The 13,921-nt window shown below is 44.5% G+C and overlaps 1 protein-coding gene across 1 annotated transcript in view; it reads right to left on the reverse strand.

Annotated features, from left to right (window-relative positions):
• Positions 1–13,821: 13,821 nt before the first annotated feature.
• LOC116671616 (NADPH oxidase organizer 1) overlaps positions 13,822–13,921 on the reverse strand; it is a 1,231-nt gene continuing 1,131 nt past the window's right edge. Inside the window, exon 4 of the mRNA XM_032502959.1 lies at positions 13,822–13,913. Coding sequence (XP_032358850.1) covers positions 13,822–13,913 — 92 coding nt within the window. The remainder of the gene's footprint in view (positions 13,914–13,921) is intronic.

A 13,921-nucleotide genomic window follows, 5' to 3' on the forward strand; every position in this document is an offset into this window, starting at 1 on the left:
CAGGTGCCCTAAAAAAAATCAATCAGACAGCTGCAGCTGATTCAGAACGATGCTGTAGAGTCATCACTAGGCCAAGAGACTGGATCACATCCACCCATTCTGAAGTCTTTACATGGGTTCCTGAGTCTAAGAATTGCTTTCAAAAGTACTTTGGTCGTTTATAAATCACTTAGCGGTTTAGGTCCAAATACATTTCTGATCTGCCTACTTACCACTATTGACCACCCAGACCTCTCAGGTCATCTGGGACAGGTATACTTCGTCCCCAGAGCAGAACTAAACAGGCGTTGAAGCGCTTTCAGTTCTATGCTCCTCATCTGGAAATAAACTCCCAGAAGAAACTGTAGCCCGCTGCTACTCTCAGGTTCTTTAAATCAGCTGAAGACCTTCTTGTGATGCTGCGCTTTCTTTAAATAACGCTCATGCTAAGGTGATATTCTTATGCTGCACTTAAACTTTGTTCTTGTGTTGTATGTTGTCCTAATGTTTTTTTTTTTGTTTTTTTAAAAAACTGTCTATTCATGTGTGTGTTATCGGTTTTTAAATGCTTGTGATTTTAAATATGAGTATTGTGTTTTATCTGTTTAAACTGATTTTATGGAAAGCACTTTGAATTGCCCTGATGGCTGAAATGGCCTACAAATAAAGCTGCCTTGCCTTGCCTTGCAAATCCTTGGTCTAAAACCGTTGTAATTCTTGGTAGGCAAATTAAATTCCGACATGTTCAACACGTGCAGTTATTTTCGGTTTGGTTTTGAACAATGGTTAACAACTCTGCGTAACCCACAAATTCATCAGTAACGTCAACTATATCGATAGACTAATAGTAATTTAGCCAGCAGCTATCTAGCCAACTGTCTGTATGCCTTCCTCTGGTTGGGAAACCGACCCAGGCACCAAGTTAGAACAGCGGCCATTGTGTAAAGTTACACCTCCGTTAGCGGTACCAGTGTCCCCCCGCCACCCTAGCTGAATTTGCCAACAAAAGCGGCTCCTGACCGATTGTCCCGCTAACATAAATCACAAACCTGGTGCCACCTTCACGGGTTTACTCATATAAGAATGTCCCAGTATTCTTCATCTTATCCTAATTAAAACCCCCAAAAAGAACAAATGCACACCTTTTCTAAAGATAGGCTAGTGTGGGTGTCAGGGTTTTCGTGTGATCAGTGTTTTCTAAGCTTTAAATTACAACCCTACATTGCGGTCAGGTGAGGCTTGACTTACAACCTCGGCATGACTCCACAGGGTTACTGTCATATAAGTACCACGTGCTGGCCGATGCGCCACTGGAGCTGGAGGTTTTTCAAGTCAGTTCCTGAAAATGACTAAATGGATGGAGCATGATGGGGCATAACAGCAACAACATTTACAGCTGAATAGTAGGTACAAAAAAGAGCCTTTTTCATGTTCAAAAGGAATGTGATTCTTAAGGAAGCATGCTAGCACAGTTCAATAATCTGTTTATAGGAGATATGTAACAATGGATGCGTGTGGCGACATCTTACAGGCAGCTCTTATAACCTATCGTACATAATAAAGGAATTGGTACACTGCTGTGGAAATATTCCTTTTCGTACTTTATGACAATGTGCTTGTGATGAGGATGGAAATGCCCCCCCCCCCGCGACAGAGTGAACCTAACAGGAAAATAGGGGGCTGTTGCACAAAGAGAATAAAGAAATCCAGTTTAACTGAAAAAGGCACAGCCGGTGTAGATAGTTGTGAAGCGCGCACTTCACGGCTCGTAAATAGCAAAATAAGACAGTAAAAAATCACAGATTTATGATAACAGAATGGAGAAGACACATGGTTCCTAATTTAACAGGTGAGCGCGCTTCTTGTTGAAGTATGATAAGTAACATAATAATTGGCGGTGGCGCAACAATCAGTCGTAGGGAGTCGCGGTTGGGAGCCCCAAGGTGCCGATTCAAGTCCCCATGCAGAGAAAAGCATGGTGTGGTGGACTGGTAGATGGAGAGGTGTCTGTTTACCTCTTGGGGCACTGCATTGTTGCTCTTGAGCAAGGCACCAAACCCCCAAATGCTCGGGGCGCCTTTCCATGGAGCCCCCGCACTCTGAAATATCTACATAGTGCATGGGTATGGGTCTTCAGACATGTGTGTAATAACAACAGAGTGCTAAATTGTAATGTCCTCTTGTGGGTGACAAAGTATAAATTCTATATAATTGAAAAACATTATTTGTAAAAACAAAAAAGAACCGGGCACTGCAGGGAAGAGTGAGAGGAAAAAATGGAAGACAACGCGGAACGGCCCGAATGTGTAGCCTAAAAATTAAAATGCGGGACAACCAATGCTCTGAAATCAGCATAATCATCAATTCCAGGATTAGGCTACTAATCTTTTACACCAAAATTCAATCGTTGTACTTTTGCCTTAAAATGAGCAGAAAGAGAATGTTACTCAGGAAAATTTACTATGAGATCAATCTTAATGCGGGAACATGATGCAAAACTATCTCTTTCTGTCTCTTAAAAATCTTTCGGTTACTTGCGTAACCACGGTTTCCAGAGTTAGCATGAGTGAGATGTTCATATGGGAACCCTCCCTGCGTATCCTTAGGAAGCATTTATCTCATTACGCCAATCCTGATTGGCTGAGTGATCGAGGGGGCCGCATCACGGGGGTCCACTCCCCCTTCAAATAGCTACTAGGGATGAGCGAGTACGGCATTATCTGTATCTGTATCTATATCTGTTTACCCCATGAATTATCTCGATCGTATAAGTACTCGGACTGGGGGAGGGCCTAACCCAGAAGTGTCGATTTAACCCGGAGTGGGCGGGTTGTCGAATGGGAGGGGGAGCTTTAACCGGTATGTTATTTTAAGCATGCAATTGATATGGGTTGATCAGAAAGTGGTATATTTATGCTTGATTAGAAACACTATTTCCCTTACAGCATCAGCATTGAGCTTCAGACCAGTGGGTGTGCATGTAACAAACAACTATATGGCCTACAGTAGTATTATAACAAGTTTTGCAAACAATAATACAACAATGTGGTGCACTTATTAAAGGAATGGTAAGAACAAGTTTTCATAGCAATAATTATAATTTTTTTTTTTTAACTATTAACTATTTTTTGTGGGGGGGGTGCTTGTATTTTAACAGGGTTGTGTGATGTGTGGGTTATGAGTGAAGTAAAGATACACAGGGAGAGAGATGACGAGCGGAGGAGACCGAGGCCCGTTGAGGAGGTTTGTACGGAGGAGAGGAGAGGAGAGAGGAGAGACGAGGAGGGGAGAGAAGAGAGAGCGAGAACCAAGCTGAGAGAGGGTGGCGGGGGGTTGGAAGTGTTGTGTGGTGGTATTCTTAATTGTAATATTAGTTATTTAGTACCGCAACTTGTTGGCCTTTTTAAATTTTTTTTTATAAAAACAGCAAGAAGGTTATCAGACACTCAAAAAAAACTGGGTAGAGCCAAGCAGGCAGTTAAAAAAAACAAAAAAAAAACAAAACAAAAAAACCTCAGATGGCAGAGATGCAACCGAGTCCATTCTACCACGAATAGGTCTGAACAATACCCAGTTACCAGAAGTCTCATGTTGCTAAGTACTAGTTGAACGAAGTATAAAAACAAACCGGAGCGAAGAAACCCTAAATGTTAACAGAATAAGTAGTTATAGCGGAGCCGAAGAGAGAGTCACTCTCCGTGTCCGGCGTGTGTGTGTAGTACGTGTGTAGGAGAGGGTGCTGGAACTAGCCTATCACAGAATAGTGCTTAGGGGGAAGGACGTGGACTAGCTATCCCAGAATAGTTGTATTGGAGAGGGCTGTGCACAGCACTTTGACTAGCCTATCACAGAAGGGAGACACAGTCAGTGGAGACTTATCAATCCGAGCAAGGATATTGACTCTGATTGCTCGTAGAATCTTGTACTCCTGCAAAAAAAGGCTTATCCGTACCGGATACCAGTTTGTAGAGAGTATTCGGCTCATCATTATAGTTACGGGCTACGATGTGGACAACATTCAAAACAAGCCACTCTTCTCGCTTTGCCCCAGCAGAAGGGTTGTCTGGTGAGACATCTGCTCATGGTATCTGGAACAGGCGGTTGTACGCAAGTAACCTAAAGTTCTCACAACCTCATAGCATTGTTTCACCGACCCATTTCACTATGGGATATGGAGACTCCTTATTGCCAGACAAGCTTACTCAGGAACCACGCGCACTCACGGTAGCAATGCTCTGCTCCAGCGGATGGCCCCGTGTCAGAAATGCACAGCGGCACGCCGGCGCAGAGACGTCCAGTCTAAAAAACCAACAAAAGTGAGAGGTGAAGACCGCATGCCGCTGCACAATGTCCTGGTAGAAACGCATCAAATAAGGCCCAGGACGCAGCAGGGTTGCGAGTTGAGTGAGCACGCAGAAAACCCTGAAAGTGTAAGCCAGAGGCAAGTGGATTCCACAACCCAATCGGAACAGCCGTGCTTGCACAGGCTTGCCCTGTGTGGACTAGCCAAGAACAAATGCTGGTCACTCCGTCGGAAAACCGCAGGCATGTCCATGTATGTAATGTGCAGCAGCACGAATGGAAACAGCGCGTTGACAACCGCCGTTCTCTAAGGAAGAAAACGGGGAGGAACAGAGCCCCAAAAGGTCAATGGGGAGGAGCAGAGACACCCCCTTGGGCACAAAGGCAGATGTGGTTATAAAACCAGACACCCTGGGCAAACTGAGTGCTGTGGATTAACATGGAGAGAGAATGAATGTCGCCAAACCCGTTTTGCAGATGCCAAGGCCGAGCAGCAGCACTGTATTCAAAGAAAGATGCTTCAGGTCAACCTCCCCCAGTGGGTCAAAAGGGGGGCTAGCAAGCCAGCAATCCAACACCACTGCATGGGTACATGGGGGAGAGCCAACGGTGGGAAACCGGAAGCAGACGTAGCGCTCCTTTCCTAAAAACGGCAAACAAAAGGATGTTGCTAGCTGTGTTACCATCAAACCCCACATGACTAAGCTGCAATGGCAGCCAGGTACCCTTTATGGTGGCGAAGGCTTTACGTTTGTCAATCAAGTCCTGCAAGAATGACAAAATTGCCCAAAGGGCATGAAACGAGAGGATGTCCCACCTGGAGAACACTCATCAACACCCTCAACTTACAGTCATCCAGTGAATCTGGTTGGAAAGAAAGCCTGGCACTCTGAATAGTGTCAATCGCAATACGGGGGAGCCGACTGGGTTAAAATTGCACCACTCAACGGGACAAAGACCATAGCGCCAGACGCTCTGGGTGCGGGTGTGAAAGAATTGTCCACCCGCCTGGGCACAGGCATACATGTCCCTGCGTTAGTGGAGTTGCCACGGCTGTCAGCAAAGGAGGAGAAAATCTCCGCCAGCCAGTGCATCTGGCCAGTCCGGAGAGTTATTAGAATCATCGACCCTCGGGCTCTCTCACTCTGGATAAAAGTTGGGGGTCAGAGCCAGAGGAGGGAAACGCAACAGGAGAACCCGACGGCCACGCTGTGCGCGTCCACGCGAGAGGCGAGCCTGGGACTCGCGTATTGAGAAAACAGTGGACACTGCGCATTGCGATGAAAACAGGTGTCCACTTTGGCCGGCCGTAGCGCGACCACACCTGCATCACAATGGGCTGGGTGCAGAGTCCAGTTGCCGTTACAGGGAGCGCCCCTGGAGCAAATCTCTGCAGTAGGTTAGAGCCCCGGGAACACGCTCTCAGAGAAAGGGTGTCTGCATGCCTCCAAGTACAGTTGCGTGCCAGCGTGTGTAACTGACGAGAAGGCAAGCCCTGAAGTGTATATAGGCTACAGTTGTCTGTTGTCCATTCTCACCAGAACATGATGTCCGCTGAGAAGCGGCAGGAAATGCTCAGGGCGAGAAACACCTGACCGGAGCCAAGTAATTTATTGTGACAGAGCGGAGACTCCGCTCCAAACGACCTCTCAACAAAACGCCCTCCGTGTCCCAACAGCCGGAACGGCTCGAGTCCGTGTGACCACCTTCCGGCCAGGACTGGCCCAAGGCTATCCCTGCGCCAGAAAGCGGATGCCTCCGAGGACCGCGCAGCGCATTCCGCTCTCCACAGAAACCGTAACTCCGTGACGCCATGATGCACAGGATCCAGTCTGAGGGAGGGCAACCCAACGCTGGAAATCCTCATAAACAGGCGGCCAGTGGGATCACCAGATAGCCGCCGCCACTCAGTCCCAGACCTCAGGACATATACTGAAAGCAACGGACCACGCGTAGTCGAAAATGCGCGAGAAATCCCTGATAACCATCACCTCTCCGCCGACGGCGGGATGTGAAGGACACCAGTCCAAAGATAGCCCCAGTGGGCTGAGGCGGGGGAAGGCCGCGGCTGGTTTAAAACAGGACAAGCATGCATGAACCAGGGCTTTGAACGGCCAGCGGGAGTGTTCAATCAGAGGCAACACGAGCGATTGGTGTGTGTCCCTGCTCGAAATTTGGTACCACAATGGCAAAGGCGGCCCATGGGTCTTATGTCCTAGGGGGTCGAGGGACGTCAAAGACAGTCGTTAGAGGACTGCTCAACGCGAAGGAAGAGACTGGAGCAGTACTGGTGTGCCTAAGCGCGAAATAGTCTCACCGTGAAACGGATCGGCGGGTAATGCTCCAGTCTGTGGTGAGGACCGAAAGAGAGTGTCAACAGGCAGCATGGCCCGGCGACGGAGAAGTTAGCTAGGATGGCCTACGGTCTGTGGCGTTTTAGCTCGCTAGCCTGCACGACTGAAATATGCTTCGAAGCAAGAAGAGGTTTAGATGGTGTCCGGGTAAGGAGCGTAATCTATTTGCAGGGGGTTGGACCGCGTGACGCGGACACTCGAGCACCAAGCCAATCAGGATTGGCGTTATGAGAATAAATGCTTTGAGGAACACGCAGGGAAGGTTATCCCATAGTGAGACATCGAAACGAATGCTATGAATGAGAACTAATTGTCCAAATCATATGAACTTGGTACTGCTGCTTTAATTTAAAAAAAAACAAAAACTAAAACGAAAAAACTGTTCCTGTTTTTGAAAACACAGTGATTCATTGAAGGGTTTCAGTTAAGACGCAGTAGTTCCCTGAATGTAATTGTGTACTTTCATTCAGGTCGGGATTCTGCCGCTGTTCTTTTTCCACTTTTTTAAAATTAATTTCTGTATTTTATTACAGAGACGAGTTTCCTTCTACTTCATACAGGCATCTAGCCGGTTGGGACCGGTCTGAAGTGATTCCTATTAATTTTGACCAAATGTGTTAATTACTTGCACTTTTAAGTGATAGGTATTACTTGGCTGACATGGGGCCTCCACAGGAACTATTGCCACAAGTCATTACAGTAAATATGCTATGAACACGACTAGTTGAAGATAGCAACAGGCCCAGATGATGATTAAGCAAACAGACTTATTAGCTATAAATTGAAAACCCTACATTGTGCTCCAAGGGGCTCAGTGAGGCTCGAAACCTCAACAACCTCGGCATGAACTCCACAGGTTACTGCTTATAATGTACGCCGCGTACAGTGGCCGATTGCGCACTGGAGCCTGGAGGATATCAATTCAGGGTTTTCCAGGAAATGACTAAATTGATGGAGCTATGCTGGGGTCATCTACAGCAAAAAACATTACAGCAATGTTTGTACAAAAAAGGAGTCCTTTTCTGTTCAAAAGGAAGTGAGCATTTCTAAAGGAAGCATGCCTACTCGCACATTCAATAATCACTTATAGAGAGTTTGTTAACCATAGTGTGCGGTGCAAGACCTCTTACGAGGTCAGCTCTTTAAAAACTCTTCTTACAGAATAAGGATTGTACACTGCTTGTAGAATATTTATGGGGAATGAATAACTGCACACAATCTACGCAATACCACACTACTTTTCACAAATATTTTCACTTCAAGCTGCAAGGTTAACGTCATGGGGCTTTACATAAAGTCGGGGTTACCAAAGTCCATAAGATTCATCTATGAGGCATGAAGGGTCTTATAATATTATATAATCCTATAAGGTTTGTGAACTTCTGTAGAAGTATCTTGACCCGCTGTGCTTATAGACATGTGCGTGACTTTTTCTCCCTCAGATATTGTTTTGAATAATTTGTTGTGGGAACATTGCACAAAAACATTGAAAGGAGTGACCGGTGTTGTTAGCAGTATAATAACATTCAGTGATTGACCCCCACGCATGCACTCACGGCACACAACACACGACACCACACACACACACCACAAAGTTTGTTCGCCAACCAATTGCATTGCTGTCATAAGTCCAAATCTATAGATAGGGAACAATCTGAATAACAGTTGGAAAAAAGACAAGGGCAAATCACTCTCACATAACAAAAATAAACACTTCTCCGGATGGTTTAGGAGTGTTGTTCTGACCCTTAACTCAATATTAACCATTGATGAAAACCAAAATACAGAAAGAGGTGGGAGGCCACTCTAACCAAATTATCCCCCAAACAATGTATCAACAAAAAACAAGCAGAAATGCTGAGAAATGCAGAGCTGAGTCAACAGAAACAAAAACACAGGCAGCTTGCGACGGTCAGGCCCGGCCGATCTACAATGAAAACAGAACAACAACGTTATTCAATCACATCAATTTTATTATAGTATAGATTCATATCAGAACACCGTTTATCTCAACGACACCTTTACAGCATAGAGTAGGTGCTACGACGCACACTCCAAATTCACAGGACCCCACATTCTAGTAGTTTCCTAAGTTTCCTTGTTCTAGTAATGACAAAAACGAACTCTAACTACTAACCAAGAAAAACGGTATCACCTACCCTAGAGCTTGAGTCGCATGAGACGTGCCGGCCGAACTGATACCGGAGGCAACCCGGGGACCGATCTGAAGGGAGTTACCCAAGCCGCCGATAAATGCACAGGAATTGTAATGCACAAACCAAAAGCGAAAACCCAACGCGAAGGACATGTGAGTAAAAGTAAGTAGGCGGACATCCGGGCGAAAGAGCGTGATCGGGAGCTCTGAACAATTCGTATAAGACGATAATACACTGACTGGTTTGGGATCAGCAACGCAGTCAACCCCGGCAGAGATAAACGCAACCGTTATACCAAGTCCTCACTGCCTCTTTATTTACGATGTTGTTTCCCAAAACCCTCCGAAATGTTTCTATGGAATTCACAAGATGAGGACAACGTTATGAATGCACTGAACACCCGATCCCACGCATGTCAGCGCTGGTTGTACTGGATGTTTGGTGAAGAAAAGCACAGCAGCGACACAACACATAAAACTACAGCTTCCCAGGAACTGTCGCGAAGGGATTTAAATTGGTTCCATTTCCCCGATAATTACACAACGAATTAAATTAGGGGAAACAAGTCATGTCAAAGTTATTTATGTAGCCTATTGTTTATGAGGTGAGCAGACCAGAAATACTGCCGCTGCCAAGTTATAGAATTGTTCTCATTACTGAAGGATATGACAATGCTGCCCTTTCATAACAACCTTTGGGACAGTAATGAATGTTCCAGGTATTTGAGTTTTGGCTGAAAGTTTTTGAAAGTGTTTTGGATTTTGATGGCAAACGCATGAAAATATAAACTGAATTGTCCTAAATATTTTGATTTAGACACCGACCATAGTAAAGCGGGGTAATGCCTTTGAGGTGTCCATATATAAGGCCTTAATGAACCTGGGAGGCCAAACTGTTTGCTGCACATTGCATGGTTAAAAAAAAAAAAAAATCCTCAGCAGCGCTGTGAGGAAGGCTAGCAATGCAGATGGAATGAACTGATGGCAGGAAAGTGTGGATGGACGGCCGCAATGCAGAGCCAGGAGAGAGCAGAGGGTGCCACACAGACAGACACACACAGAGACAGACAGAAAGCACAGGGAGGGGGGGGGGGGGAACCTAGAGGAACAAGGAAGAACATCCAGGATCATGGACCGCGACTGTGACATAACAAGCGTTGTTGCTTTAGCAAAGCCAGTTTTTTTTTATCGCTTGGTACCATTATCGCAACAATGTGGTGCAATTTAAAACACTTAGGAAAAAACTCCAAACTCATCACACTTGTAACGCAGCCAGTCTTTCATCAAAACTTGCCATGTGCATTCATTTGGATTGTAAACGTCTTCACCACACACACCATTGTATTTTGTGTATTGTCATGAGAACATATGGTTTTATCACCAAAACATTACATAATGATGTTTTTAGTTTAGTCGTTGGAGCTACCAGTGAATCCGTTAACAAAACAATGTAAGGCAACATTTCAAATTGCCATGAAAAGTAATATGCTATAGTAGTCAAAGACTATTCTATACAGTTCACATTTGTATTAAAATTTGCAATGGAAATAGTCTAGGGTTAGCATTGTTGGAATTTGATCAGGGAAATCAGACGAACATATGAACTGACAAATCCAGTTCAAGACCTATTTCATCTAACCACTGAGCCAACTGCAGTGGCCCAAATCCAAAAGTTTTAGGGGTTACAAAAAACAGTATTCTGCCCTGAATGCAACACTGGGAGGCCATTTATTAAATGGAAGTTATACTTCTAATTGTCTTCTTCTACGTTTGGGTGCCAAATCTATTTAGTATCATAAATTATACAGCTTATCTCTGTTAAAAGTGTGGCCATTATTGAAGGAAAGGGAAATAATTCCAAACTTTAGAACGGTAACAGTGGCATAATAGTTACTAAGAAAGCCTTGGAAAATGGGCATGATTACGAAATATAAAATATTTGCCACAAAAATGAACTTTCTGCAGCTTTGATCGCAGCTGTTGTGCTAATGCAATCATGTTAATGGTTCGATTTCTTATCGAGGTTACGTGTGTTTTTTGTCAAAGGGTGTGGTCACATTTTTCTACATGTCACTAGAACCCAGTGCCAGCTCGCTAATAGCCACTTGTCTGGCATCTCTCTGTACATTGTTCCTTTAGTACAATAGTCATACATTCACAGAATTTATCTCCATGTTTGTGTCTGTGGTGTGTGTGTGTGTGTGTGTGTGTGTGTGTGTGTGTGTGTGAGTGTGTGTGTGTGGAGGGGGTCATACGTGACATAAATTGTTACTCATATAAGTACTGATACATTGGGCGATTCTTCCCAAAATAAAACCTCAACTGCCGACTTTACCGTAAGTCATATGGGAAAAATGTTGCATATTTACAACTGATCTCCTGCAATTATTAACAAACCCAACACTTATTGCAATCAGTGGATTAAAGTGTGAGTGTAAAATGAATCAGCAAGTTTTATGAGAGAGGGTTTTTTTTCTCTTTTAAGGGAAATGTGGCATTCAATACATAAAGAGCATTTTCAATTCTACATGATCTCTGTGTACTATGGGTGTGACAGAAGATCCAGTTACACCTGTCTACCAGTGACAGTAGGTGTTTGGCATACATGCATCCTTTTCCAGCCCCAGGTGTGTTTTTTATTTATTTGACTAAGCCTCTGTACATGAATCCTATATGCTTTATAAAGAGCAGCAGACTCTGATCTGGCAGAGCAGGCAGGAGCAGGTCAACAGAGACTGAAGGTCAATTAAGCAGCTATCCTCTGAGAGACACAAACAAGGACACGATGGCCGGGTGAACAACGCTTTGTATTCAGGGCACGATTATAGGAGCCGTCCACAGGGACACACCAAAACTCAGAGTGAGTTAAGACCTCAGATGTATGAGTTATGAGAATATATTTTAATTGTGAATTACCATTGCTGTATTTGTGTATGTGTGAAAGTTCTGGTCTCTCATCCTTTTACTTTGTTCTCTTCTCACAGATGTTCATGATATCAGTGTATGGTTGATGAGACTGAAGTGATTGTCTACAGGTCCTTCCAAGATTTAAGAATTTACATGTAAGTAAAAAAAAGAAAAAGAAAAAGAAAAAAATCCCTCTTTTTATTTTGAAGGAATAATAAATAATAAAAGTGATTTTTGTTGTGGTTTGTTTCCAAACAGCGGCAGCTGAAAAAGAATTCCCTCTCATTAAACCTTCAGGAGAAAAGACCTGAGTGATCCCAAATTTAGAGTACGACTATTTCAACGTGTGTTACAAATGTATCTAAATGAGAAACTGTGTACCTGCAGCAAGTCATTAGAGGAATAACCAACTAAACCATGCTTCCTCTGGGTTCAATGTTTGCAACCTTAGAGCATCCTTTCACTCTGCATAGTGCTGTATCTGTTTTATCTTCTTGACAAAAATAGTGGTTCACATTTAGAAAAGCCATAGAAACAATATTACTACTTATAAGAAAAATGCTTAATGAGTAAAGGTCTTGTGCTTCTCTTCTTCTTAGCTACTGTCCTCATCCTGAAAGCTTTTCTCTCTCTCTCCAGGGCAGGCCAGGAGGAGCAGCCTTCAGCAGAAAGGATCCAAGCGATCCGTCCAACGAATGAAGTTCCTGGAGAGCTACTGCAACAAACTGCTGAAGTGGAGCAAAACCTGTGAGTCAGAGCTCAGAGGTGGCCAGTTCTTCATGCCCAAAGACCGTGACCTGCAGCCAGAATTCACCAAGAAAAGGTTGGTGGTTATGGCAGTGTGTCCGTTCAAAAGTGGGTAATGGAGTTCTTGATTAAAGTATGACTTCTCTCTCACGCAGCATCATGATCAATGCTGTCCGAGGATCTGCCCGATGGTGAAGGAGGCGGTGATGGGACTCACCAGCATGGAGGAAAACATAACTCACCCATTTGTCACCCAGACCTACGCTGCGTGGCTGGTACGAGACAAAAGATACCAAGAAACGTCCGTTTAAAGTCGCGTGGATGAGAAGCTGGATGTGCTGATCAAAGACCCTGCAGGTCAGTGCTTTAGCTTTCATGAAGCAGCTTACTGAAATCAATAACAAAAAAAAAAAACAGGCTCCTTTACACCCATTCTCTTTTGATGAAAGAATGTTGATTTCCTCTCCAGGTTGGTGGCTGGTGGAGAACAAGAATAAGGTTTTGGCTGGTTTCCTGCTCTACTGGAGTTGTGGGATGGGGATGATGATGATAACGTTGGATTCCAGCTCTCAGGTGTGTGTCACTTGTTGTCACAGTTGAATGTTAATGTGCATGAATGAACGTGAATAACTGATCACATTTCACAAACTTTGATCATATAACTGTACTGTGTAAGCTGACAGTACCAATCCAGCATGTCCAGAAGAACATACTTAAATATTAGCCTATTGTTACCGTAGACAACAGCCAACAGGGGAATGTTACTTAACCATTGGAAGTCAACATAGATCTATTTCTTACTAAAACACACTTTTATGAGATGATCTCAAGATCTACAGCAGTTCCTCAACTAGTTTCTTCTTTGCGACCCTTAGGTGCCCTGTACTGTGCTGTGAGGAGTTACTCGACTAAGAAGAATGACGAGGTGTCTGTGCCCATTGGCGCTGTGGTGGAGGTGCTGAGGAAGTCTGACAACGGCTGGTGGCTCATCAGGTACATCAATCTGTCTGCACTGCAAACAACAGATAAAGGGAATTAAGAGCGCGTTAAAAGAGGCCGGGGTGAAGCGTTCATGAATGCCTCTTCATTGTCTTTTAATGCAAACACATCACAAACGTGCCATTTTCCATTCAGAGAGTTAGAAAGGTTCTGCAACATTGTAAAATGTCATGAAGTCTAAACTGAACTTTATGGTGTTAGTTTTCAACAGTTGAACCAAGTTCCAATGAATTACACCTTTTCTTTCAGATTCAATGGCAAGGCAGGTTACATCCCTCTGCACCTGCAGCCATACAACAACCCACCACGGTCGGGCTCTCAGCCTGCGAGAAGCTGCACAGCTCGCTCTGAACTGGCAACCAGAGGGAGCCCAGGCTTCTAGTGCCACCCTGCGTCAGCGAGGTAAATCAGGGGCCTGCTGGTCAGCCAGAGCAGAGCCCAGTGTGCTGGGCGTCTCCACAAGACAATCCCTGACGTC

The sequence above is a fragment of the Etheostoma spectabile genome, chromosome 21 (assembly GCF_008692095.1).
Source record: "Etheostoma spectabile isolate EspeVRDwgs_2016 chromosome 21, UIUC_Espe_1.0, whole genome shotgun sequence".
In the NCBI taxonomy this organism is placed as follows: domain Eukaryota; kingdom Metazoa; phylum Chordata; class Actinopteri; order Perciformes; family Percidae; genus Etheostoma; species Etheostoma spectabile.